This window comes from Filicampus tigris, chromosome 9, assembly GCF_054856515.1.
Source record: "Filicampus tigris isolate MCC_2025a chromosome 9, RoL_Ftig_1.0, whole genome shotgun sequence".
Taxonomy (NCBI): Eukaryota; Metazoa; Chordata; class Actinopteri; order Syngnathiformes; family Syngnathidae; genus Filicampus; species Filicampus tigris.
This window is the reverse complement of record NC_141225.1, coordinates 18,836,377-18,863,077: the sequence shown is the minus strand read 5'-3', so window position 1 is coordinate 18,863,077 and position 26,701 is coordinate 18,836,377. Positions and strand designations below refer to the sequence as shown.

General features: G+C 40.4%; 3 protein-coding genes and 1 long non-coding RNA gene across 8 annotated transcripts; 2 read left to right on the top strand and 2 right to left on the bottom strand.

Annotated features, from left to right (window-relative positions):
- Positions 1–2,748: 2,748 nt before the first annotated feature.
- On the top strand, positions 2,749–4,299 carry LOC147142403 (uncharacterized). Its single transcript, XR_015088117.1, has 3 exons — positions 2,749–2,920; positions 3,632–3,764; positions 3,836–4,299. It is a non-coding gene; the product is annotated as an uncharacterized LOC147142403 (long non-coding RNA).
- Positions 2,946–6,315, bottom strand: cytl1 (cytokine like 1). The gene is made up of 4 exons (XM_086040488.1): positions 4,645–6,315; positions 4,523–4,567; positions 3,782–3,928; positions 2,946–3,690 (listed from the first exon to the last, which is right to left on the bottom strand). The coding sequence occupies exons 1-4, from the start codon at positions 4,789–4,791 to the stop codon at positions 3,589–3,591; spliced, it is 441 nt and encodes a 146-aa protein (XP_085896614.1). The 5' UTR covers positions 4,792–6,315; the 3' UTR covers positions 2,946–3,588.
- Positions 6,316–6,480: 165 nt separating this feature from the next.
- Positions 6,481–17,421, bottom strand: LOC147142401 (limbin-like). 5 transcript variants are annotated; one of them, XM_086040481.1, is made up of 23 exons: positions 16,887–17,417; positions 16,699–16,768; positions 16,155–16,336; positions 16,013–16,069; positions 15,743–15,929; positions 15,545–15,645; positions 15,378–15,443; positions 15,139–15,273; positions 14,715–14,854; positions 14,151–14,475; positions 13,828–14,067; positions 13,091–13,266; positions 12,823–12,982; positions 12,047–12,223; positions 11,633–11,925; positions 10,988–11,162; positions 10,587–10,730; positions 9,901–10,128; positions 8,906–9,129; positions 8,745–8,832; positions 8,475–8,650; positions 7,120–7,203; positions 6,481–6,932 (listed from the first exon to the last, which is right to left on the bottom strand). In XM_086040481.1, exons 1-23 carry the CDS (start codon positions 17,109–17,111, stop codon positions 6,545–6,547), a joined length of 4,041 nt encoding a protein of 1,346 aa, XP_085896607.1. In that variant the 5' UTR covers positions 17,112–17,417; the 3' UTR covers positions 6,481–6,544. The 5 variants fall into 5 exon arrangements, 4 of the variants coding, with proteins under 4 accessions (XP_085896607.1, XP_085896608.1, XP_085896610.1 ...); XM_086040482.1 differs by having other exon boundaries at positions 16,161–16,336; positions 16,887–17,415; XM_086040484.1 differs by lacking the exon at positions 16,887–17,417 and having other exon boundaries at positions 16,155–16,239.
- Positions 17,072–26,335, top strand: evc (EvC ciliary complex subunit 1). The gene is made up of 20 exons (XM_086040486.1): positions 17,072–18,009; positions 18,088–18,204; positions 18,284–18,370; positions 18,797–19,023; positions 19,109–19,193; positions 19,452–19,550; positions 20,338–20,466; positions 20,552–20,713; positions 20,798–21,014; positions 21,576–21,724; positions 22,168–22,266; positions 22,363–22,575; positions 23,595–23,704; positions 23,850–24,051; positions 24,151–24,375; positions 24,478–24,613; positions 25,042–25,144; positions 25,210–25,336; positions 25,413–25,509; positions 25,575–26,335. Exons 1-20 carry the CDS (start codon positions 17,830–17,832, stop codon positions 25,724–25,726), a joined length of 2,916 nt encoding a protein of 971 aa, XP_085896612.1. The 5' UTR covers positions 17,072–17,829; the 3' UTR covers positions 25,727–26,335.
- The last annotated feature ends 366 nt before the right edge of the window (positions 26,336–26,701 follow it).

Sequence of the window (26,701 nt, the reverse complement as noted above, 5' to 3'; positions counted from 1 at the left end):
CTATAAATACCGTAAATTTAAACTTTGGGGCACATGTTTTCATATTTCTCTTCACTGGCAGGCCTGCACTTGAGTCCTGCGATGTCAAGGCAAACTACTAAAGCCAGCATTATTAATGAAGTCGTTATATTATAAATCAGTGTTCAGCCATCTGCTAATAAAGACATCAGTACAAATGTCTTGCTGCTGCACATATCTAAAATTTCTTCTAAAAAAGCACAGCAATGCAGAAAAGCAGATGTTCCTAACTCTCATTGACAACAGCAATACATCAAATTGCAATGCAGTACTACAAACCAAAAATGTTTTAAATAAAGATTAGATATATTCTGTATATTCTTATAGAATTAATGCATTCAATAATAAATATTTGCTCTTCATCAAAGCTACGTTTTCACAATGGTACTCAATCAGCATTAGATACTCCAAAGAGTGATAAGATTATCTATATTGCACATATGGTATCTAAACTATAATTTACATTACGTGTAAATATATTATCACATGTTCACTTTTGATTGGTGCTCCATGTTTATTTATAAACCCCCCCACACCCCTTTTCTTTTTATTGCGGTGGCCTACGGTGTCCACAAGAGAGCAGTAAAAGACTGACTTGTGAGGAATTCAGTTAAAACGCTCATGTAGTGGATTAAAAAAAAAAAAAAAGTCTACACACCCCTGTTCAAATGGCAGGTTTTTGTGATATAAAATAAAACAGACCAAGATAAATAATTGTGCACACCCTCTTATAACTGGGATGTGGCTGTTTCGAACTATCCAATCACATTCATTTCTAAATTATGTTAAATGGGAGTCAGCACACATCACCAATTAAATTTCCTCTAATTTACCCTAAATTAACATTTGCGACACTCTCGTAGGCTTTTCCTGAAATTTCTTTTTTTGTCTTTCCATCACAAGCCTTAAGTTTTTATTTTTATTTTTGCAAACATTGAGTGCTATTTCAAACTTTAAATAATTCCTTGAACCTTGTCTGAGGCTCCAGTTCCAGCTGAATAAAAACAGCCCCAAAGCACTTTACTACCGCCACCAAGCTTCACTCTATGTGTGGGCTTCTTTTGGCGATGAGCAGAGTTGTTTGTGCCAAACATATATTTAGGAATTATGACCAAAAAAAAATCAACCATTTAATTTAATTGGGCCATAATAAAAATTTCCCACGTTTGGGAGATTTTGCGAAAGAGGAAGAAATTACCATCTCACTATTGCAGCCACATTATCTCCGTTGTTTATTTTGACTTCCCTTCTCGAAAAGATTGAAAAAAACAAAACAAAACAAAACATTGAGTTGAGCTATAGGTCATGTTAACGGTGGAAAAAGTTTTGAAATAATTAAGTTGGTCTTATTTTTTATAGCACAAAAACCTGGCATGTGAACAGGAATGTGTAGATTTTTTTATTTTTTTATATCCAATACACTTTGAACAACCACCACCACCGTTTCAGCCATTCCCACTGTGAGAATGTTTAAAGATTGCCAGAATTTCAAGTTGACATTAAAATGACTATGACTAACAGTCTTAAATTTATCATGATCTGCCTTGAACTGACTGAGTAATTACCCACACATACAAATAATGGAGCTTTTATTTTGTTGATTATTATGGCATATTTGAGGCATCTTTATGGCCGACAAGAGGCATAGCCTCGGTCTACGATTCCATCTTGGGTCAAACTGTAACCCAGGCATCTGTAGCATTAACATTTACTGTACAACATAATTATACCTACAGTGCATCGTTTTCCAAACATCTCTTTTAAAGGGAAACAGTTTCTTATGTTGACTAATGAGGCAACACGTCTTTTTAAGATGCAATAAAAAGAGCTTAATGTGATGGAAAATTGCCCCGAAAGGCCTATAAAGCAGAAGTGAATCACAAAGTGCATCTCTGATCCTTTAATGTAAATAGGTTTCTGATCTGTACTTTACGAGCTCATTTATTTCAACAAAGCAGAGAATGATTACTGTGACCCCCTGGGCAAAGTTTTTAATGTTTTATGATCCAGCGTTTAACATTTTTGGTGCAGGGTCACAGAACATTAAATTGGGAAATTATCCGGCCGCCTGCTGACTGAATGTTTTATTCTCAGTTTGCCTTAATGATACAAAACAATGTGAATTATGCAGCCCTGTAATGATGATGATCAATAAGCACAGCAATTACGTTTTATCACCGTATTTTTTATTTTTTTTAACAAGCCTCATGTTGCTCACTAACATTTTGGTGTTGGCAGGGCTCCCTCATTAGAGGAGTTCAGCAGTTTCATGTGGTTAAGAGGCACATTTGAATCAGATTTGCTATACTATGAGCAACAAACATACTTGTTTTAACAGGAGCCTGACTTCAGCTCAAAGTTATAAATGAAATATTTAGAGAGAGTATAATAGTATATTGAAGTATAATTATAATATAAAGTATAATAGCATAAAATATATTCGAAAAAAATATGTGATGTGAATACTGTTCTGGTCTTTTTTACACAATAATATGAACAAATTGGGATTGTATGTATTGTGGCAGATTACTCAAAAGAAAGACAGTGGTGTTTTGAATAAACATCAAATGTGATTTTATCATTATATAAAAGATGTTATGTAAATACAATGAATTCGAGTCGGCTGAGTTGCAATTCAATGTGTTAGTGAAAAGCACAATGGGGCAACTCCTAAATTGACAAATGCGGACAAGCACCACCCTCTTGTGGCAACTAGCGGTATTGTACTTTTACAATTCTTTTCTGTAACGTTACATGCATTTTTCTGAATTAAACAGGTGCCACCGTTGTGCAACAAAGGAGCAACGGGGAGAGGGAGAATGCAGGTCGTTGGGTGCTTTGATCAAGACCATTAGTACTGTATTATGGTTTGATCACATAAAGACATTAAATGTAACACAAGGTATGTACCGCAATCAACCAAGCTATCATGGTAAAACTAAAAGTTTTATTCAGTTGTTTTTGGGAGAGGAGGATATAATCAGTACAAGAGCAAAAGAGAAAAAGACAAGGTAAAATACAATGTAATGTCATCTGAAATATGCGACATTTGAATAAGAACAATTAGTCTTGGCTTGCTGTGAAGCAATACTGGACCGTGTGAGAGAGAAAAGGTAATCATTGAATTCCTTGCATGAGATTTCCAAGCAGTGGGTTCAACTTGACAAATGTGCCCAAAATGTTGCACATAGCGCTCCTTCAAGACGCGTTTAGTCGGAGCAAGGGTTATGGCAACACGGCCTATTTGGCTTAATGACACCCAAAAGCTTTGATCAGCCGTGCTAAGTAAACAGAGGCTAAGGCCCACTCACAAGCATCTCTTACTGAATTATTATTTCAAGGTTTGCGTCGGCACGGTTGGCATCCAGCAAATTTCCTGTGGAAAATTCTGCCGTTCTTGCAGGAATGTAACCTGCACGCACGTCCACTGAACACGACTGTGCACGAGTCAGCGGAGCGTGCCGCGGCGCTTGCGACTGAATACACTGCAGGGTGTGGTGTTTATGTACAGTACATATTGCTAACACATTAGGCTGCTTATTGCCGCTTTAGGGCTACCCCTTGTGTCGCTTATCTCTCCTCCTGCAGTAGCTGAAGTCTGTCCTCTGCATAGTGAGGCCTGCTGTGTCCGGTGTCGATGGCCTCGCAGTCGTCTGTGAAAAACACCAAGTCCTGCCAAAAGCAATAAAGGCGGCAGGTCACGTCCGCGCTGCAAAACAGTCCAGTGAGCCGGAGTCTCTGCAGAGGTTTGAGATGCTCTCACCCGATAGCAAATTCTGCTGATGATGGCGTACAAGTTCTGGATTTTGGTTTTCAGCAGCACCATCCTGGGTCGCTCTCTGCAGTACTGGCTGGGATGGTTCATAAGCACGTAGAGGAAGTCCCGGAGCTTGGTCGTGATGCACGAGTTCTACATTGATAAAGTGAGTTGCACAAAATGCAGCTGTTTCTCCCAGTGGACTCACAAAGTGTGCTGATCTCATCTCTACAATGGGGCGTTGATGCCATCTACTGGTGGTTGTGCATCAGTAAAGTTGTTTCCAAATTTGACATTTACGGTGGAGGAGCATCAGACGCTCCCCCACCCAACCTTGCTGAAAAAAAAACATAATTGACAAGTATACTGTATACTCTTTTTTCCCCCCGATACTTTTGGTTAAAGTAGTCGCAAGAATCGTTAAATATAGTGAGTAAATCACTAAGATGGCAACACTGAACCTAATTTGTAAACTAGCTTGGCTCTATGCTGTTAGTGGAAGCACTGCACATCAGCTAGCAACAATAAACACAGAATTTAATTTTGTTGAGTTTGCTTGAGTTTTTTTTCTCTATAAAACAGTGCATGAATATTAAGGTTGAAATGTAAAATATGATATTTGTCGGATGGTAGTTAAATTCAATTGCCTTTAAAAATTATGGCGTCATTGGAGAAAATCCTCCCCAGTAAAGGTCACTGGACCCACAAAGTTGGCGCAGGTAGACCGACACAGAGTACAGAACTTACATGAACATCAAGAAAGATGGTTGGCAGCACTTCAGCACACGTTTTCTGGCAAAACAACCGAAGACAACACAAATGAGAAACTACAAACAACGTGCCAATGTAACACAGCTGAGCGTGCTTACCGTGCGATGGTAGGTGTGGATCTTATCCAACAGGGTCATCACTTCTTTGCTCAGGCTCAGCGACCTCGAGTAACAAGTCGGAGGCGCGCATTCGGACAGACACAAAAAGCTGCAGAAACACAACGCGACTGCCGACCCGACACTCATGTTTGCGATGATTCAGCTCCGATGCACGCTTGCTGGTTGGTCCAAGTGTGCGCGAAATGCTTGTACGCTCAATAGCTATGGGGAAGGCGACTCGCTGCACTTTAACTGGCGCGATCGAGAGAGAGAGAGAGAGAGAAAAAAAAACTAAGATGTGGAGGATGACGTGGACGCATAGCAACGCCGAGAAAAATATTTGACCGTCGCTGCAGTGTTTTGGAGCGCAAGCACCTTACGTGGTCCAACTTGGAGTGGACACAATCTAATTAAGTTTAAAAAAATAACATAAAATAAATGATAATTAATAATTTAAAAATAACACTTTATTTACTTAAAAAATACATCTGCAAACGGAGAGAAGCCAAATTGAAAAACGAAAGAGGAATCCTACAGTGCCCAAGAAAACTATTTCCTTTTTAGGAGTGGACAAACTTTAGTACTTTTTGAACGGATGGATGGCCATATTATTCATAGATGAGGTAGGAAAAAATAAATGATCAACATTCCATAAAAAAATTAATAAAAAATTGGGGTGGGGGGGGGGGGGAATCTGACTGCATGCTAGAAACCTTGTATTATTAACGACAGCAGGACAGAATGTCTCTTGTGTGAACGACATTGTATTTTCTTAAACGTCTTATTTTGCAGATACGACCAATGACGTCATTGATCCAAATTATGACATTACAACCAATCACCGCTTTTGCATCCTAAAATGCAAAATATCTGTTGATCCGATCCAGCCAATCAGATCTCACACTTTGAGAAAATTATTGCATTTCAGACTTCGAACTTTTGAAAATGAGTACACAGCAGTGAAAGTTGAGCAAAGCTAAATTAAGATTAGGTCAAATCAAATTCACAAGACTTAAATCATGGTTGAGGCAAGCCATCCCCCAAATCTCAGATTTTTTTTTTTAAAGCACTAACTTTTCAAAGAGGGTATGCTTATTTGTTGAAAACATTTTCATTTTGCATGCATCTGATCTATCAGAGTAAACACTATTATGATGCAGGGAATACATGGTTTACGTTTTAAATTACAAGATAATTTTGTCAGGATTTGTAGACAGGCAGGCACCTTGGATAGGTGTCACACCCCAACCACAAAACCTCAAATGCAAACTTGGCAAATGCTGCTATACTGGAGCATTTGGCATCCGTCTGTCAGATGGCTGTTGTAATTTGTTTTTACAAGAGATCTATTTGTAAGGAGTTGGAAAGGATCGTCACAATGTTTCACCCATCCCATCTGTTGTTCATCACACTGCTCTCAATGCAAAAAAAAAAAAAAAAAAAAAAAGACACCTGATGGAAACGGTTCAAGTCAGTTACCTTTAAAAAAACAAAAAAACAAAAGCAAAGTAAACAAACTTTTTTAAGTTTGTTGAAGTTGGTAGTCAGAGCCCGTTTAAAATGATAGTGAGACCGGCCTATAGGTGATTACTATTTGGTCCGGCCAGACAAAATTGCAGATAAACGGACGGGCGGCAGAAGGGTGCCTTGGCTGTCGGCGGACCGTGATTTTTTTGTGAAAGCTCTGCAAAATAGCAATGTCAAAAATGACTCAAATGTTGTTTCACTGCCTGTGCTGCTTCAAATGTCAGGATTGTGACATTGGTTCTACATTGCAATAATAATAATGTTTTTCTAATTAATTGTAAAGCAACAAAGGTAGTGAAACAAATTGAATTCCGTGCCAAAACTGTTTATTACAATGTTAATTCTTACGATAAATGATTACGTACAATAAATGTCAAGTTTGGGGTGTCGGAGCAACACAGCCTTTCTTCATATTTAGGAAGTTCCTTTTCCTTTTTTTCTTGGGAGGGCAGATGTGGGATTGAGGTGGATCCCGAAAGACAAACAGCCTTTCACCAGTGGCCTGGCAGATCACTTCCACATTGGCACAAGTTGGAATCATGTCTTCTACCGAGCTGTGTAGTGTTTCATTCCCTTCCTCCATGCTACTTTGGTTGAGAGGCTCGCTGTGCTGCTGTGTGTTTTCACTGATGGCTGATTTATACTTGGGCAGATTTTCCTTCATAAAGCTGTCCTCCTTTCCTTTTTCCGCATGTATCAGACAAGAGTTGGGAAGAAGTCTTTCCATCAGGCTTTGCCTCCTTTCCTGGAGTCTGTGAGATCTAGAGTACAAAAGAGCTGCTGTTTTAAAGGCCGCCGTGTACATGTGCTTACCTCAGACATACTGTACGTGCCCGTGACGACATGCGTATTTCACTTCATTAAAAGGATCATATATGCGGCGTTCATGACTCCCGAGCTAACTGGCCTTGATGTTGAGACGTTTTAATCTGGCATCTGATTACTCACCTTTCCCTTTCCACACATGGCGTGTTCAGCATACTTCTGTGTACAAGGTCCTCTTTCAGTTTGACAGGAAGATGCAGATTAGGCCTGGTCAGAGAGTAATTATGTCAGTAATGCACTCTTAAGTGGATAACGCTGACATTCTAACCAACTTTGCCACCATGCTAAATAGGATAGCAAAACATTTTTTTTTTTAAAGTACATACAGCATGTACTAGTACTTGCAATACTTGCTGTCAAGACAATGGCTGCTTTAACATACATGTGAATGTGAAGTGATTTTTCTTTTTTTGGGGGAGGGGGGAATTGCAAACTTCCCTTTAATGCTTTCTTTAGACATTATAATAAAACAAAACGATTGTTTGAAAACTATCTTTATTAGATGTCAGATTTGGCACTTAAAAAAGGTAATAGATGTGTGAAAAATATAACGGGGCGGGGGTTTAGGGGAGAAAAGCACTGCCTTTTTTCATCCCTCGACTGTTTTTATTTCTCAGACCCAAGAGACCTCATTCATGAGACATTAGTCAGCAGTAATTTAATCCCAACTCAGGCGGGGCCAGATTTGACCAAATGACGACTCAAATAATTTTTCTTGGTTCATCTCGGGAAAATGACATTGTTCACACAGCATTTACGGTATTGTTTATCCCCGATCTATTTCCTTTTGAATTCATCTAAAAAGACTTTCTCAAACTACAATTTTATTTTACTGTTTAGTTTATCAAGAACAGGCACAGATAGATATGAATTCTCTCTAAACCTGATGCAGAGGGAAATGATGTAAAATATTTAAACTACACTGTAGGATGATGTACCTGCTCAAAAATAATGTTGACATTTTTGGGCATACATTTAGAAATAATATTCACACATAATGTTGCATGACTATCAAAACCTAGTCACTGAGATTGGAAAAGCAGGGCTCTGCATGTTGAATCCAAGATGGAAGCTTGAAGCCATTACTGCAGTTTGTAGGTGTTTATTTGACCCTTCAAGAAATTACACTTTCAACTGTACAATAAATCAAAACAAAGTTGCAGTGTTGGACAAATAGATGGTAAAAACTAGCAGTCAACCGAAATATCTGCACCCTGCCTCCTCTCTCCCCGTACCAAGCAAAACAAACAATTCCAGGTAGACACGGGTGGTATTAATTAGGGAACCACTCCACCCCAGTGACACACCCTCACACACTTAGCTGCGCCCAAACACACATACACACACAAAGACACCTCTTATCCCTAGTAACATGCAAGAAACACATCCCTGTCTTTACACTCAACATGTAATGCATTTCAATTTTAGATAAGTGCAACTGAAAAGACAGATATGATTATGATGAACATAATGCTTACCCAGAATCCTGATGCTCCACGGATGAGGAACCAAGGTGCTGTTTTGGACAAAGGGCATCGGTGATAGAAAGAAGTTCACTCTCAGGCATGGTGGGGACCAGCAGACGCAGAAGCTCAAGGAGAACCTCAACAGGCATCTGACACTGTTTTACCAGTTCTGATGCGAAAAGCAGGTCCTGAAATACAGAAGTGACCGCAAAGAATAACATCCCAGTTAAACATACTAATACAGAAGAGCCTTTGCTACGATTGTATGAAAAGTGTTTGAACCTGGTCGCAGTTTGAATAAAGTCTCTTGAGCGCCATTTGATCTCTTAAATCTTCCATCGTCTGATTGTCTGTCGTCATCTCCTGCAACCTGACACATCAGTTTTAATATGTTCAAAAAGATTAGCACAGGCTGTCGTGTCCCAGAGACACCGAAGACCCACCTGACAGTCAATGCTGTGAATACTTGATCACACTTATTGAGAGCCTCCTGGAGGATGGATGACATTCGACTCTCCAGTTGCAGCCCAAACAGGTCATCCTCCTTGTGACCCTCCTCTGGCGTATCAGCGTTTTCTGTGAGTGTTTGAGTTGACCAATGAACCGTTTCCAGTTGGTCCAGCTCACCATTCTCCTCCTGGAGCCGACGTTCTGCTTCCTCAAGGCCCTGCAGAAAACAAAGCAAAAAGCAATTCGCGTACGAATGAAGGTAAATCAAAAATGTAACAAAACAAGAATGGGCTTGCCTTGCAATATCTGACGAATAAATCGTCTTTGCCGGAACATTAGTTGTACCAGCTGAATTAAAACGGTGTCTTGGCATACAGTAATGTTCATATTTCCAATATTAGCTAAATATCATAAAAGGTATCACATAACATCTGCTGAATAGCAAGAGAAAAAACAAACCGTGTCACGAATCCAGGACTTTGTCTCCAGAATGTCCTGGTTTTAAAGAGTCAATTAAATGATCAATTTCAGCTAAAGTCAACTAATTGCACGAAGAATTTCCCAAAATGTAAGAAAACGAGTGTTTGGTAGTTTTATAACTGGTAAGGCAGAATTTTTGAACGCTACCATTACACTGTGCAAGTGCTCATAATGCTATGGCTAGTCAGTGTGCAATTAAAAAAATGCGTAATCTGTGTTTTTGTGTAAGGCAAATTGCAGTTTTGTTTGGTCTGTATTTGTGGTCGTACGTATGCGGTCATGACCACGCTGACATGTCGTAAGGAAAGGGAAAGTCAAAACACTGTGAGAGAAATGAATTTACATATGTGCTTGTTTTTGTAATTCTCGTTTCCAATGGTGGAGAAGTACGCTGCATCATGCTATGAACTGTTTCTAATATTTTGGTTAACCAACTACAATTTAGGAGCAGCCCTGTGGCCTAAGCAATACAATCCCGCAATTAAAGTTGACATCAAATCCCTCTTACCAGGCAGTGCCTCTGTATACTTTGGGCCATTTCTTGTCTCGCCAGACTCTTAGTCTCTCGAAGGTGATGGATTAGCAGGCTGTGGAGGGTGTGCAGTGCTCCGGACGTCTCCAAGACTTTGGTCCTCCTCTCAGCCTTTTGGTAGTGAACGGCGGCCATCTGCATTGCCAGACTGTCGGCCTGAGAACGCAAGTAGTCCTCTCGCTCCTCTTTCATCTCCTCCTCTACCTGCAGGGCACAGTTATGCAAGCTTCACCTCAAATTACCTCATCATCCATTTAGAGCAGAACTCTCATACACTACGTTAACACACATTTTGACACACTTCTTGAATATAATATTATGTAATGATTATTATATAATAATCACCCATTTCTTGTCTCCATTTTGATCACTTTGGTATTAAAAGAACCTGACTGGCCTACACAACCTAGGTAGAACAGTAACAAGACTGACCTCACAAATGATCTTTTAAGAATTGATTAACTCAATGTCGCAATCCGAAATTTTTGGAAAAAAACCAACATTTTTTTAAAAAGTTTGTAAATTCCTCTTCAACTTCCGTCCATATAGTGGAGTTTCCGTTGTCTCTCTGCTTGAGCCAGTGTTGACACGTGATGAAATAAAAGCATCACCAAACTAAAAAAAAAAAAAAAAAAGCACAATGTTGTTCCTGTGTCTGTTACCTTGTTGATAACACCATTATCCATCTCCCTTGCCCTCTCCTTCTCCAACAGTTGGATCTGCTCATGAAGTTTTTTCTGGAAGTGAACTAGGTCGGATGTGGCTTGTGTTTTCTGACCGTCTTTCCTGTTGAAATTTGGATTTATCTGCAATAAAATAACAAAATCGCCACTATGCAGTTGTTTAGTAAGAAAGGCCTGCTGTCCTTCTGTGATTACAAATGAAAACACTTTGTGTGCACTTTCGTCCAGCAGCTTCATAATTGAATCCGATCACAGTGGGGGGGGGGAAACAAGGACAAAAAGTAGTTTTTTTTTTTTTTTTTTTTTAAATCACTATCTAACCCACTAGGCTTGAGCAGTAAATCACAGAACCAAGTTAATTGTACATATGATGTGTTCACCTTTTGTTGCTCACTGTCCTTCCTCCAAATTGTGAGGCAGGTGTGAACTTTGGTTCTGGACACAGCATGGGGCAACATTAGGCATCGGTCCATCATAGAGAGACACTTTTGGAACTCAAGTTTCATTGCCAGGCGCTCATCGCCAGAGAGAGTCAGCTGGGACGAGCACAAACATCTGACAAGAGCACATAGGAGGACAATCAGGCTAAATGTGACTGGCTGAATTTAAAGTACACTGCGTGCTTCAAGTGACACGATTCTGATATTTTGCTCGCTAATGTCACAATTGACAAATACAGCTATTTAGGTACTGTAATGACTTTACATGTGGGCAAGGTAAGCTATGTTGTCTACATATGGCAAAGCCTCAATTCATTACCCAGAATTCCAAATACCAATAAATTCCAATGGAAGGTTTATTTGGAACATTTCCAAAATTCTATATAAATTCCCATGGAAAATTTCCAGAAACGTTCCCCAAATTCATCTGTAATTTTTAGCTCTTTGCAACCCTACTGAAAATGTAAATGGAGATGGACAGTCAAAAAATTGGACAGACTGTATAAAATTGAAATTGGGCACTTGGACTTGCAGAGAAAAAAACCATTTTAACTGTTGCCATAATCGCATCATAATTGCCCTAACCTGAAGAAAGCTCTGCAGTGAGCCCTGAGCTCCCGCTGCTCTTGCAGCTCCCTCTCCATGGCTCTGTTCAGGCTCTCCCTGGTGGTGCTAAGTGTGTGTAGGGCTGCTTTGCCTTCCTGGTGCAGCATTTCTTGGCCCTGCAGGAGAGTGCTTCCTCCTTGGCCTGCTTCTGGTTCTACTTGCAGCAGTGAGTGCTGCATGCTTGGTGGCAGCATTGCGAGCAGGGCCTGCATTGTAGAGGGCTGAATGGCTTTGACATCAGCCATGGAGCTCTGGATTACGCGCATGGTCACCTTGACAACATACAGGGGAAGCCACAATACATCTACTGAATGCAACCTCTGTGTATTTTATTGGGCCAAATGTGTGTGTGTGTGTGTGTGTGTGTGTGTGGGTAGTGTAGTGTTTTTGAACCTTTCGAATGTCAGCTGCAGCCTCCTCGTCTAAGTTATTGATGAGCTCAGCAAGCTCCAAACTATGAGTTGTCAGTAGGTCCTGCCAACAGTGCAGATGTTGGGCAACTTCTACGCTTCCATCTTGATTCTTAGAAAGGCAAGACAGATCCTTCTGTCTCTGCATGTGTACACTGAGCTGAAGAATGGAGGAGACCAAATTACAAAGGTAGAGTACCCTCATAGAGAAGGGAAGCAATAGCGGTCCAAAGCTAATGTATATTGGCCAGCCACAACATTAAATGAACACAAAGCAACGCTAATTAAAAAGCTGACCAAACATTGCCTAATGTGTATTTGGGGACATAAAGGATTCTTGGTAAAGGACTCCACTGAAAAAAAGAGGTTATGAGAGGTTATTTGCGATTCAGTTGCCACAGTAAGATAGTCAGCGGTCTATAACGTTGAGCAACCATTGTGATTAAGCTAGGTGTGACCGCAAATAGGTTTGTTATAATAAAATGCTGTGCTTTTCATTCTGAGTTATTTTACAGGTGACAATGTCAATAAAAAAAAGGGAATTAAGGTTTTCAAGCAAGCTAACAGCATTGCAGTATTAACATTCTCAAAAATGATTAACATTATGGCTTATGTCTGGGAGAAGATGCTCAATATTAGCATCCATAGCTTGATGCGGAGGGACGTGTAGGTCATACACACTACTGAGCCACATGTATCTACACTGAGAGTAGTACTTGTAGAACAGGGGATAAATGAAAGACAAATAATGCTCCAAACCATGTCAGAGATGAGCTCCCTCCGCTTCTTGACAAGTCCACAGCGCATTGCTCTCCTCTCTTGGCTCAAAGCGTCATCGAGTCTCTGCCTCACCATCGCCAGATCCTTCTGGGCTTTCTCCTGGAGCTGAGTCAGCTGTTCTGCAGACACTGTGCTCCCTCTGGTGGAAAATATTCTACATTATGCATTAGATTCTGCTAACATGGGCGCAATCACATCGCAACACAATTATGTGTCCTAACAGATGGTAATAGTGGAATAGCCCAACCTTCTGATGTGTGTGAACATGTTGTCCAAATTGCTGGCGGTACTAGCGAAGGTGTCAGAAATGAGACTATTGAGGCTGTGCAGGCTGTGTAACAGAAACTTCCTCTGTGCGTGGCGTTCAGATAGCACATAACGCCAATTGGCAAGGATCACATCCAGAGTTTCCTCCAGCAGATCCTGGACACAGATGGATCATGTACTCACAAAAGATGAAGACGGACTGATGTTTTAAAGCGATACATCACTGGCTTTTATGATGTAGTTGCATGAAATAATATAATAACGACTTTAATTTTGTTTTTGTTTTTTGCATAACGAAAATGATTCATATCCTTGATCTTATAGGAAAAGACACTAGTCTCTTCAAATATTATCAGATTTCTTAAGTTATATAATTAAAGGGGACATAAATGGAAACATTCACTTGTTATTGTTTGTATATAAATAGTTGGGTCTCCACAGTGGCTACCTGCCCGACTAATTAAATGTTTGGCGATGTGCCCACTTGGTGTATTTTGCCGAAAGCGTGTAACAGACATGTTCTGAAGGCACTTACTTGGTAACTGTTAAATTAATCAAATTGTGGGGAAAAATATATACAATATGCCTCCTTTGAAACATTGGATATGCTTGTATTGAGGAACTGTATGAATTAACTTAAATTATGAATCATTTTTGGATTTTCCTTATATAATTATTGACGTCCATGCAATTGTAGTGACCACACTGGTTGCTCACCTGACACTGAAAGTAACTGTGTTGAAGACTACTGGCAGCAGTCTTCTCCATCTCGCCCATCTTAGTGGCCTCCTCCAGCTCCTCTGAGAAGATCTTATGTAGCTCCACGCGACGCCACTCGATGATCTGCCTCTGGACTTTTGCAGAGGCTTCTTCATGACGGACCAACAAGATGCGCTGCAGGTGAGCCTGGCTCAGCTTGTGCAGCTTCTCCAGCAGGACACTACATTGGAGGACCTCCTAGTGGCGTCAACAATCAAATTAATTGAAATGAAAGCATTGAATTGAAAACGAAAGCGACTATCAACAGACTACATCACAACCTGCTGTTCTGCATGCTGACACAGCAGCTCAGCCTGGGCCTTCTCTGCAGCTTCCCTGCGATGCTCTGCTTCCATCTCCTCCCGCGTCTCCAGGTTACACTTGCCCGCAAGGGCAGCCATGCGGGCGCCTCGCTCCTCCTTCAGCCGACCCTCCATACCCAGGAGCTGCCCATGGAGCACACTGAGAAGTCTCTGCTCAGCCTGGAGGCTGACCTGGCCACGGTACGGCAGGCCTCCCAACAGGACAGACAGAACATTTTTGTAGATCTGAATCCGAGTGGCCTCCAAGTTGTTGGTGGCATGCAGCAGTGTGGACATTTCAAGGCTAACATGTAGAGAAAAAGATTTGTTTAACAAACATGACTGGTTAAATGAACACAAAATGACTCATTCCCGGGTAGCAGTAGCCAACAACTTGTCACGTCAGTGGACCAAATACATACTGGATCTATTTCGGCACCTTGATCAATAAAACTGACGTCTCATTTCATTCACTCAATTTCCATAATCTCTTATGAGAAAAATGCTTTGAAATGTGAACACATGAATGATTTATTCCCTTACTTCTCCAGTGCCTGGTTCATGTTCTGCGGTTCCTCCAGCACCATAATGTCAACAATCTTGTCTTCAAAAGCTGCCTCATCTTTAACAGTCTCCGTCATGCTGCAATCTGCATACTCTGGGTCTGGATCGTCTCTGATTTTCTGAGGTAAGATAATATGACAAAAGCTCATGTACAGAACGGCACAAATATAAAACAAAACCAAACAAAACATTGCTGCTAAAATGTTATACGATGCACGGTTAAACAAATTTAATAAAGCACCACCCGAAGGATTATGCCGCAGCTACCCTAAATTAACAGCATTGGAAATGACCAAACTCATGTTGTATGCTTTTGTAATGGTTAATACAAACATTAGCGCTTTAACCTAAATTAATTCCGACTGTAAAAATATAATTTAGCCAAGAGGCGCTACATACTCACTCTTTGCTGAAGAAGGTTCAATCTGGTTCTTGGACCAATGAGGTTCATGACTAGAAAGCCCAGCAACAGCAGCACCAAAGCAACAATGAACCCACCAACAAATCCAGCAAAGTGCACACCATGGTTTGGATAAATCTAAAACAAAACAAAATAACAGTGCATGCAAGTTTAAAATACAGCATGTACTGTACTGTATCATAACAATAGCTGCTTATTTACCATGCAGGAGTACAATTTACCCTGTCTGTGGAATTAACACGCAGTGTCAGATTAGCTGTCAATGGACCAAACATGCTGACATCATTCTGTGGCAAGAGAAAGTGTTATAGCTGTAATTCCATTATCATCTGTGGAAAAGCAACTCTGTCTACCAATATGGCAACAGAAATGGCACACTAGCAACTACCTGCGATAAGTTAGAGAAGGTGAGAAAAGCTGGAAGGTCCAGAACTCCGCTCTTATGACTTCTAATTTGAGCAGTATAATTGAGAATCATTTGGGATCCAGCTGAAAAGTTTAAATCATAAACTTCAATATTGTTGTACAGATCAAATATTTAAAAGGACGTATGTATTTATAGTAATGAACCAAAAGTCAGGCATACCAGATAAAGAATCAATGGCAAATACTTGGTATCCTCTCTCCACAACCCGGCCTTCAGTTTTTAAGGGTACTATCCCAAATATGGAGTCCCGGATGGCCACCTGAGAGAGGTTAGTGCCACCCACTGGGCTTAGGTTGTGAATCAGCAGGAAGAATGTCAGCTGTGGAGGGTCCGCTTCAGCCAGCGCCTGGGGGTGTTGTCACATGAGTTGATGGTGACTTCCAGGAGCAGGTACACTTACTGTATATGCTCTACATGTAACCAATATACCTGCGCACACTTGTGGAACTTGACCTTAAAGGCTGCCGGAGGTGTCAAACTCTGAAGCTGCAGAAACAGTCACATTAATGCTCTTTTGTTTTGGAATGGTCAGTAACGGTCTAATTGTTCTTGAGTTAGAAATTATGCAGACCATCACCTGTGGAAGAGTGTGGCCAGGATCGTATCTGGTGAGTGAGCTTCTGCGATCTCGAAGTTGAAAAATTGCTTTCATGCGGCTAAAGGGTGTGTAGAAGGAGTGCGCCCATGGGTCAGGGGAAGCAGATGAAGAAACAGGCCTCTCAGCAGAATATGGATAATGGAAATCCATCTTACCTATTATGTCACATAGTGCAGGAATTGTTTTTTTTTTTTCAAAATTAAGATGCTTGACCAATTAAAAGGAGGCATACAATTATCTCTTTTCCACAATTGACTTAATATGTCTGTAACATGTCATAATACCTCTAGTAAAGTCAAGTTTAACTGTATAGCTCTTAATCACAAAAGAGTCTCAAAGGGCTGCACAAGCCCATTTGTCAAATATTAGCGACATTCGGAAGCAGCCAGGTCTCCTGCAAGTGAACGACTCACTATAGTCTGGGGGCAGGCTCTGGCTATTGCTTGCAAGTGGCTCTAGATCTACCCCCAACCTTACTGATCATGTTATGATGATGCACATTCATTTGTTTACATACGGCGCGTATGCAGCTGCAGTCCTGATGGGTTCCCTCCAACGTGTTGGGTTTCAGAGCAGCTGGAAATGCTCTGCACCATGGAAAACACACAAAAATAAAGTAAACACTGTACACGACACACAAGTTAAATCCATGTTGTTCTTTGGTCGATCTAAAAACAATTGAATATTCAGTAACGGCCTACTCACGCCATACTTGTACGAATGTCTTGTATGCAGTGAGGAGCACCCGCATGTATTGTGACATGTTCCGTTACGTGGAAGTTCAGGACGAACAACGCCTGCCACCTCACTTTGGATGGCGTTGGGACACCAGCTTGACGATGGACTTGTAGGATGAAAGCACGACACTTGGAGGGTGACTAAAATGAACCATATTGTCACCTTTTCCGCCATCAAATGTGCCAGAAGCATTCGTGTTGGCTCTCACTAGGGAAAGCCAATAGCCAGTGATTGCGTCGGTTCTGCTGTTGAAATACAATCGGAAAATTCCATATTTTTAGCTGTCTTAGACGAATAACCAACGAATAGATTAAAACTGCTGGTCATGATCCAGGGATTGGCGACTCCGTGCATATACAGCGACACTCCTTTTTCAAAATCACTGCTTCCCCAAACAGTTCCAAAAGTTGGGAAATGAAGGACAGGTTTTCAAAACAGTCAATTTCAGCATCTGTATCCCGTGGTGCTATTCAAATTAAAGCAGCACAGGCCAAACAGTGCGCTAACTATAGCTAAAAAGGAGTCGATGCCAGTCTATACAAATGTAACTATTTAATATGTGGGGTTTTGCATCGTTACACTAGCTTTAGCCTGTCAAACAGTGTCTCTTTTTAACGCGAAACCAATAATAAGCTTTTATTTTGAAATCAAATATATTGTTGTCGCGATTGGTCAAAAACTTTGTGGAGATTCGAGCTGGTTTGTTTGGAACTTTTCGTTGAAGATGCGTTTTAATTTAACTCGATTCTGTTGCAAGGGTTTTACATTGTAACGCCCGGGTGCGGTTAAAGACATACATAATGTCGGGTATCTCTTCTTGGTAACAACTAGAACCATGACTTTGTTGTGAGGCGTTCACCAACATGCTGATTTTGGGGGAAAACTTGTATGGAACTACTCCCTCCGAGAAATGTCCGAACAGGATTTGGTAGTCGACTGTAGTACTGACGTTTTAGTCAATTTTGTCGAGTCGCTGCACGTCTACACGGGACTATTGACAGTGGCTACAGTTTGTGGTGGACTGTCGGGAATATTAGCTGCTGCCCTTTTGTATGTGTTCTGCCTGAAAACTTTGATTATCACGAGACAAGTAAGTAACCACCAGCACACTCACTTTTCACCCATTTAACGCATTCCAACTTTGTGCGCATCTATTGTATTCCATCAGGGGCACAATGCAAGAAGGCTTCTTGAATCTGATGATGGAGAAGTGGAAAACAACACCAGCGATCATGCGAGCAACAAAAGAAAAGAGGCCCCGACTTCCACAGATAATGATGACAAAGTATTTTAAATCTATTCTATTGTAGTCTGGCATCTAATTAACCGCCTGTTTGTATTTTTCTTCATGACATATGAAACAGGAGAAGAAGCAGGAACCCATGAATAATGATGTTGCAGCATTTGCATCACGAGCAAAGGTGGTCTACCCCATTAACCAAAAATACAGAGTAAGTCCATTACTGCAATGCAGAATAGAGCCCAAATGTGTATGTTACATTAAGTAACACACTATATGTACACTTTATTCTTATTTTTAGAATTACATTTCACAGATTATAATCCTTCAAGTGGCAATTTAATTTGCAGGCGTAGGAGCGTGCAAAAAGTGCTGTACATCTTTAGCAAGGGGCACTAGTCACTACTAGTCAGGATGACACCAGCATCTCTTCAACAACAAGCCTTTTTTTACTGCAATTAGAATCAAACCTTGTGATAACAAAGGTCAAGTCCTTTTAGATAATTGACTGCTGGCCACTTTTCATTATTGTTTGCGGTTGCGCTAGTATCATAACGTCTGAATAAAATAAGTGGGTTCTTATTGTGGCAATGTAAACCATTGATGTGACATAGTCCCTCACCAACATTTGTGGCAGCCTTTAGCAGATGGAGCATCCAACCCTTCTCTTCACGAGTGCTCCAAGTTGCAAACAATGCCAAAGGACGATTCGTCGTCGTCCTTCACAGAGGGAGAGTCCCTAAGCCAAGAACTAGACAACGATGACGGCAGCCAGTTTATCTCCTCCTCATTGGTCCCCAAGCACCTGCAGAACCAGAGCTTTGTCAGGGTCTCCCATTACTCCTACACGCTGACACAAACAGGGTAGGAGTTGAAAGTCTTAACATTTGCAGTATGTGACCTTGAGTATGAATGCATTTGGCTTGGTAAATGAGTGTTTTTCCTGCAGTTTTGAAGCAAGGATCAACCTCCATTGTTTGGCCCTGAAGGATGTTCAACAGCTTTGCACTCAACTTCTGGAAGAAAAATATATTGTGAGTGTTTGTCATTTTATTTGTATTACATCAATTAAGAGGCAACATTTTGGGAACACATCTCAGTATAGGTAGTAGTTTGGAAAGACATCTGTCAAATCTAAATTTGGGAGCTAGGACTTGATGTGGCATGATTATATAGCGCAAGACATGTAGTACAATTAAGGACCTTATAAAGTGGCAAGTGATCACGTATATTTTACGGAGACTAAATTTGTTTTTTCATTTTCTCTAATCTATTGAGTTTTCCTGTTTTAGATTTACCTTCAAATGGTGAAAACAATATTCTGCAGTCATTTTCCAAGAGACAAAAAGGATGCAGATTTCACCGAGCGTATTCTTCAAATGCAGCAAAAGGTAACTGTTTTATTTAAAAAAAAACCAGATAATTATTTCATAGTTGTTTGTATTTGGAAAATATATTTATTCATATAATATTGAAGTTAATGGAAACGTGTGACATATTGATATCATGCAAAGTTTTAAATTATGTATACCTTAACAATATTTATGGTTTAATTTTTTTTTTAATCGTATATTTGAGGTGAAAATGACAGTAAAGTGGCAAAAGACTGCAAGTATTTGCATTATTTGTTAAAAAAAATCTAAATTTTCATTGTTTTTTAGATTTAAAACAAACTTATTATATTTACAGATGTTGTTTGATAATTTTGAGGGAACACAAATTGTATTATTCAAAATATAAATACAAAATTATTCTGGTGATTTCTCCCATAAAATATACTAGTATTTTATAACATCCATCCATCCATCCATTTCTGTTACTTGTCGCCATTAGAGTTAGGGGTGAGCTGGAGCCAGTCCTTGCTAGCCAATCACAGGGCATGTAAAGAAAAACTCACATGCACATTCAATCCTATGAACAATTTAAAGTCTTGATTTAACCTAACATGCACGCTTTTTGCAATAATAACCATGAAAATGTTGATTTGGTGTATGTTGCAGTATACAGTATCTCATAAAGTCTCTGTAGTCGTTTGCTTTTCTTACATCATTTTCAGCAAAAATAACAAAACAACAAATGTCTATGCCTTTGAACTCGGAACGACGCAGCCCGGATATGAGTTTTTCCTTACCCGGAGTTCACCTTAAATCTATATGAAAGCATGTGTTGTTATTTTAGGAAGTGGAAGAGCTAAAGAAACAACTTCCACCGAGCCATGCTGCCAGTGGTGATAGTGTTGATGTTCCGTGTACATTGGAGGAAATGGAAAGATCTCAAAAAGATTTTCTAGAACACAGCCTTCAAATGGTAAAAATGAGGGATTCAGAGAGAGAATCAGATAGAAACCATATCGCATATAGTTTCTTAAAGTAATATGCAATCCTATTTGCAGTCCAAAAGTTTCAGCAAAGTGGCGGAGGAGCTCTGCCAGCAAGTGATGAAAAGGACAAGCAGTTTCCCTGTGGATGAAGCACATGATGGTACAGTCTCTCTCAACCAGATTCTTGTGTTGGTTGAGAATCACCTAATGAAAGTTCAACAAGAGCAAATAATGGTTAGCAGTTTGCTTTCTCAATTGTGTACCTTTTTCAGCAAGTGGTTGTATTGAAATAAACACCTTGATGCTCTTCTTTTCTAGCAAATCCACCAGAAGCTTTTATGGTGGGAGGAGCTGGCGGGGCTTCTCCAGTCCCAACCTGCCTTAGTCCAGCAGGAAGCGTCTCTAAGGCAGGGCTTGATGGCTACGGCCCTGGAGCAGCTGACCAGCGAGGATGTTTTGACTTTCAGCTGCATGGAAATGATACTTAAACAAGTGCAACATGCGCTTACAGAAGGCCTTCAACAGTGCAGAGAGGGTGGGATGAATCATCTGGTGTGCTTGCATGTATTATCAGAAAAATATGTATGACAGCCAAGGTTATTTTAGTTAACCAAAACTAACAAAATAACTAAATAAACAAGAAAAAAACATTTGTCTTAACAAAATAAAATAAAAGTGAAAATGCTTTAAAAAAAAAAAAAAAGAAAACTAACTGAAGTACCTCTAATTTATGATACTAACTATAATTATAGCGAAGTTGGCCTTCGTTTTTGTCTTTGTCAATACATATACATGAACTTTGGCGGTTCATTTTAAATGTATTTATTTTGGGGACAGCAAACACACGCTGCATAAGTTGACAATAAACTCCATTTTTTTTTATTTTCCTTGACTTAATTTTTCCACCACCTATCCATATCACCACCATTCATAGTCCTTCTTCATATGGAATATATTGAAATACTGCCACAAATATGAATGCATATTATTGCATTATTATTTTACTTTCAAATAGTATGAAGTGTTTTCAGTCATCTTTACACATTTTCATTCTCAGTTTGCCATGCTCAGTTTAAATCTTTTGGTCTAAATCCAGATTACATGAAGAGAACAAAGGAGTTGCTGGTTGAAAAGCATAGTAAAATGGAGGCAAAGCGAAAAAAGCTTCAGAGGAGCCAGGATGAGGAGAGGACTCGTGTGCTGGAGCTAAGAGAAACTCACGGTGACCCAGAGCAGCTGTCAAAGGTTAGCACGTTTCGGGATGTCACTTAACTGCTCCATGACATGCATGTAAAGCACCTGGCTGTGGAATTCTGCAGTGCATCACTTCTGTCTCGTGCAAATTCAGAGTACGGGTTTCATTACCATGAGGATTGAGGGCAGAACTTTGTGAGGGATACTAGGTGTTGCCGATTTACTAACTTTGTTGGGATAATTAGCAACTTTTCCCACTCTTTATTTATCCTCTTTATTTCAAAATGTGATGTTTATTTCCATTTTTGGTGGCGTTGGAGACATCTGGAGGATCTAAGACTCCCTCCAGTGCTGGAAATGCAAACACCTACAACCCAACTATTATACAAGCAGTTAAAAAGTTAATGTTCCATAATATGTCCCTTTTCAGTCACACGTCTACAATAGCTCTTGCTCGTACCTGTGTATATCTGAAGTCTTTTCATTACGCCTAGGAGTATCAAGATCTATTGTTAAAACAAAGACAGAAGCTTTGTGATTTGGAACTGCAACAGGACGAGCGGATGGCTGAAAACCTATGCAACGTTTGGACCGTAAGTCTTTTAAATACTGTACAGTATTTCTCTAAACAATGCACAATGTTTCATGTACACAACAATCACTTTGAGCTCAACGTGCCTTCTGTTCAGAAACTCCGCAGCACTTGGTCAAAGAGGCTTGAAGAACGAGCCAAGGACATCTTTTGCACGTCTGTTACCGCCCAGTGCAAGCTGTCTGCTGAACGCTGTCAAGCGCTGTGGCTGGACGTAGAGCAGCAGTTTGCTGCACAGCAGCAGCAGGGGGAGAGAACGAGCAGACTGCAAATAGACCAAATGCAGGCTCAAATTGAACAAGAACGACAGGTACTGATACCATGTCGTGCATTCAGCCTGTCTTTGTGGGGGAAATTAAAACCTAAAATATGAAATAGCCATTATTTTAAGACTGTGATTCCCAACCAGGGTGCCGTGGTACCCTACTGCGGCCTGAGGTAATCAGGGGCGTCACAGGAAATTATTCCGTTTCACTTAATTTGTCAGAAAACTGTCCTATGTGAATGCCCACGACACAAAGACACGCAGAACAAATTATGGCTCTTACATTACATCTCAGAAGGTACAATAAACCTGTTGCTATTCATCCAACTGAATAGGTGATGAGCTTCTTGCAAGTACAGTATATCAGCTCTAAATTAAATTAAGCCCGATCCCAATTTCAAGTAATTCAGTTTGTGTCTGAATTAGAAGGATTTCATAATTATTCATCATATCGTTATTTCAGAATTGATACTTTTTGTGACATATTTGTTGTGCATTTTCTGCACTGTCAATTTGAAATAATGTCTCGTTTTTGAAAAAGGGATGGAAATTATTTTTTTTAAATCCGATGTATTAATGAACTCATTCACTGCCATTGACGAATTTACTTGTCTTTTCACAGTCCAGCCCTTCAATCCCACGAATTAATTTTTTTCCAAATTTTTTCAAACGATAGGGTAAAAGAGGGTCTGAAAATGTCTGGCAGTGAATGAGTTAATTGATTATCGACAGATGAATGCATTATTTCAAACAATCATGAGTTTCAGCCCTCGTCATGTTTTGCGTGATGTTTATTATGTAAAATCGGTGCCTTGGCTCAATAAAGGTTGAGAATTACTATTACTACAAAGACATACATGAAATAGATAAACACCACTCCCCAAATATTTCCTCTTAGGAAAAAAGTAACAGGTGCCACATATCCATCAATAAAGTGAGAGGCCTTGTTTAAAAAAAAAAAAAAAAATTTAACCAAAACTAACATCAATATCCAACCTTATTGTGCTAAAGTACGTACTGTAGCCTGTCCTAAATAAGGTTTCACTGGGTCTTCTTTCCTCTAGGCATGGACTGAGTCAATAGCTCTCATGCATGCCAGCCTCATGCAGCTAAAGAACCAGCAGATGAAAATCCTGCGGGCCATGGTGGTCAGTCAGAACTACACACTTAACAGGTAACAGTGAATGACCGCTAAGATAGGGAGGGGTGCTTCTGGGATGCTCCAGGGTCAATTCTTACAGTCATGTTGGTAACACCTGCCGTTTCATGAGGGAGACTGCACCTCGGTCATGTTATTGTCAAATCTGACCTTTTCTCAGTCAAGTGGGGAAGTTGCTTGACAAGAAACATGAGCATCTGCTGGCATGCGTGCAGCGCCACTTCATGGCCAGACACTTTTGTCTGCACATGCTGAAAGAGATGAGGCTGTCCAAGCTGAAGGTTCTGTCTCGGACTGACTTCCGAGCTCTGCTGATGCAGGACCCCGCCACAGTCCAGTCGTGTGTTGATTCAGCTCTCAAGGTGGGGAGAATATTGATAAATCAATTGCCTATTTCTTATTGAGCATCTTGAATTGATCCGTTAGTTTTATTTTTTGTTCTTGTGACCTCACAACAATAGGACAGCAGTGCTAGCCTAGCAGAGAAGCATCTGGGTCCAGAGAGTCAGCTGGTGAGCCACAGTTTCCATCAGGAGTTCCTGTCTGAGCTGGAAACGGGGACGGAGGTTCTTCAAAACCATGCGCAATTGGTGCTCGGCAACGCCCTCAGCCACGCCGTCCTACAGCTGATGCAAGGCCGGCTCTCTGAATCACAAAGCCGCTCCAGGGATGACGACGGCTTGAAGGTGTTGTACTATACAGCGTGTTGTTGTTTCTCTGGGAAGTGTTGATTTTTCTTTTCAGGTCTGCCATACTAACTGTGAATTTCTTAATATTTTTCCCTTTAGCACCATCTAACAGAGGCTGCTTCTGAGAGCGTATACGTGACCAAAGATTCTCTTGCTGCTCTCGTCCAAAGCTACTATTCCAGCATACAAAATATTGCTCAAAAACTACAGCCACATCAGTCAAGCACAAACCTTGGTGAGACTACCACACCATATTATTATTACATATTCTAATTATTTCTGCTGACAGAAAATATTGGCGTTTCTTTACAAGAATACAAAAATATGTTCTATACGGCCCCACTAGTCTAAACACAGGGTTCTGATTGATATTGCGTTTGTGGAATATGAGTTAAGTAGTAAAATCCACCCGTTTTTGTCCATCTCAGGGGGCGGCCATTTTGCTACTTGCCGTCGACTGAAAATGACATCACAGTTGGTCAGCGCTCAGCTAAAAACCTTAACGTTACCCGAGCAACTGTGATGTCATTTTTAGTCGACAGAAAGTGATAAAATGGCCAAAAACGGTTGGATTTTCTACAACTCCCCCCCAAAAAAATTATTATAAAAGTGTGCAGTCCACCATGTTTGCATTAACTTAAGTGTCATTTAACCGCCATACAGATCTGACTGAGGATGAGTCCAGTGGCAATCAGTTGTACAAAGCTTTGCTGAGGGAGCTGCAGAACTGGGGAAGGAAACCTACCTCTGCTAAGTTTCAACAGAGGTACATGAAGCACAGCATTTTTTGATACGGTTTAAGTAGAGTTTATGGCTCCTTCTCTTTTCCAGGGTTGAGCTCCACAAAAGGAAATTGTTAGAGCAGTGCAATCTGGAGCAGGAAATGATGTGTGAGGAACTGAGACAAAGAAAAGTAGCCCAGGATCAAACCTTAGAAAGGATCAATGGACAACTACAGGTAAGTCAATATAAAGCAGGTCAGAGATAAGATGTTAATCAGTTTTCTGTGAGCACTGTGTTGTCGTGTCCATTAGGAGGCAGAAAGAAGTTTCATAAGTGATTTGGCAGGATTGGCTCGGGTTTCCCTCCACGGTCCAGATGCCGAAGACAGCGATGAAGATGACAACGCAGGTAATCCCATGTTCTCTAGTGGCTGTTAATGCTTCGCTTGTCTTTCATGATTTCATATTCCACAGGGGAAGTGAATGCCTCAATAATGGACCTTCTTGCCCAAAACCCAGCCCTAGATCCAGCTTTGAATCCTTCACTGACTCCAACCGTTGTCACTGCAGCCACATCAAAACCGGCAAAAAAGAAAAAAAGAGAGCAAGAGTTTCATACCAGTTGAAAGCAGATCATGTTTTTATATGTTTGGTATTGTACTGGGTTTTGAAAAAGATTGCTGTCATTCATTTTTGAAGGCATTTTTTTTTGTGCTATACTGTTTTAGTATACGAATACATGCATCCATTTATTTTCTATAGTGCTTGTCCAATATTTGTCACATGTTTTGGTTAGACAAAGCCAACAAACATTGTACATTAACTGACTCTACCTAATACAAAAGTATTGGAGCATCTTGTTACATTTTACATGCTTTATTTTTTATGGTTGTGTTGTTTTTGTTGATTGGTTATATGGAACTGTTGTTGATACAAAAGGAGTCAAATTCTGTACGTCCATCCATCCATATTTTCTATAGCATTAATGCTAATGTTTACAACTACAGAAACTGAAAATGTAACTTTGCAGGTATATCCGCTTCCACTCTTCTGCGAAGAGGAGTTCGAGTAGAACATTTGTTTTGGTCAAAGGTCACTGATGTACAGTCTGGCCTAGTTTTTTAAAATGTCTGATGGTGTCCTTCAACACTAAAGTCATCCAAGCATGGTTTTGTAGCTCTTGCTTTGTGCACTGGTGTACAGTCCTGTAAGAAAACAAAAACATCAAAACATCATACTCTACACGTTTTTTATTCTTTGGGTTGCCAAGACATTGTCAACATTACTCTCATTGCACAGCTAGTTTGCTGTATTGATTCCTCCACTACCCCAGCTGCTCCATTGCACGATCTTCTCTTGAGTTGCCCGACGAATTAGAGATGTCAATTCTGATTGCAGGAGAGTGCAGCCACTCAGATGAAAGCCTTGACCCTCCCTTGTCCTAATGGGGTTTTAAGTACAACACTTTATGGTTTATAATGTAGAGTAATGGTGAAGTCTGGGAGGGCTGGAGCAAGGCAGACACTTGTGTTAGTAGACGGCAATCTTGCAAGCAATCTAGCCCAGATTGATGGTCTATTGGCGTGTAAGTCGTGTCAATT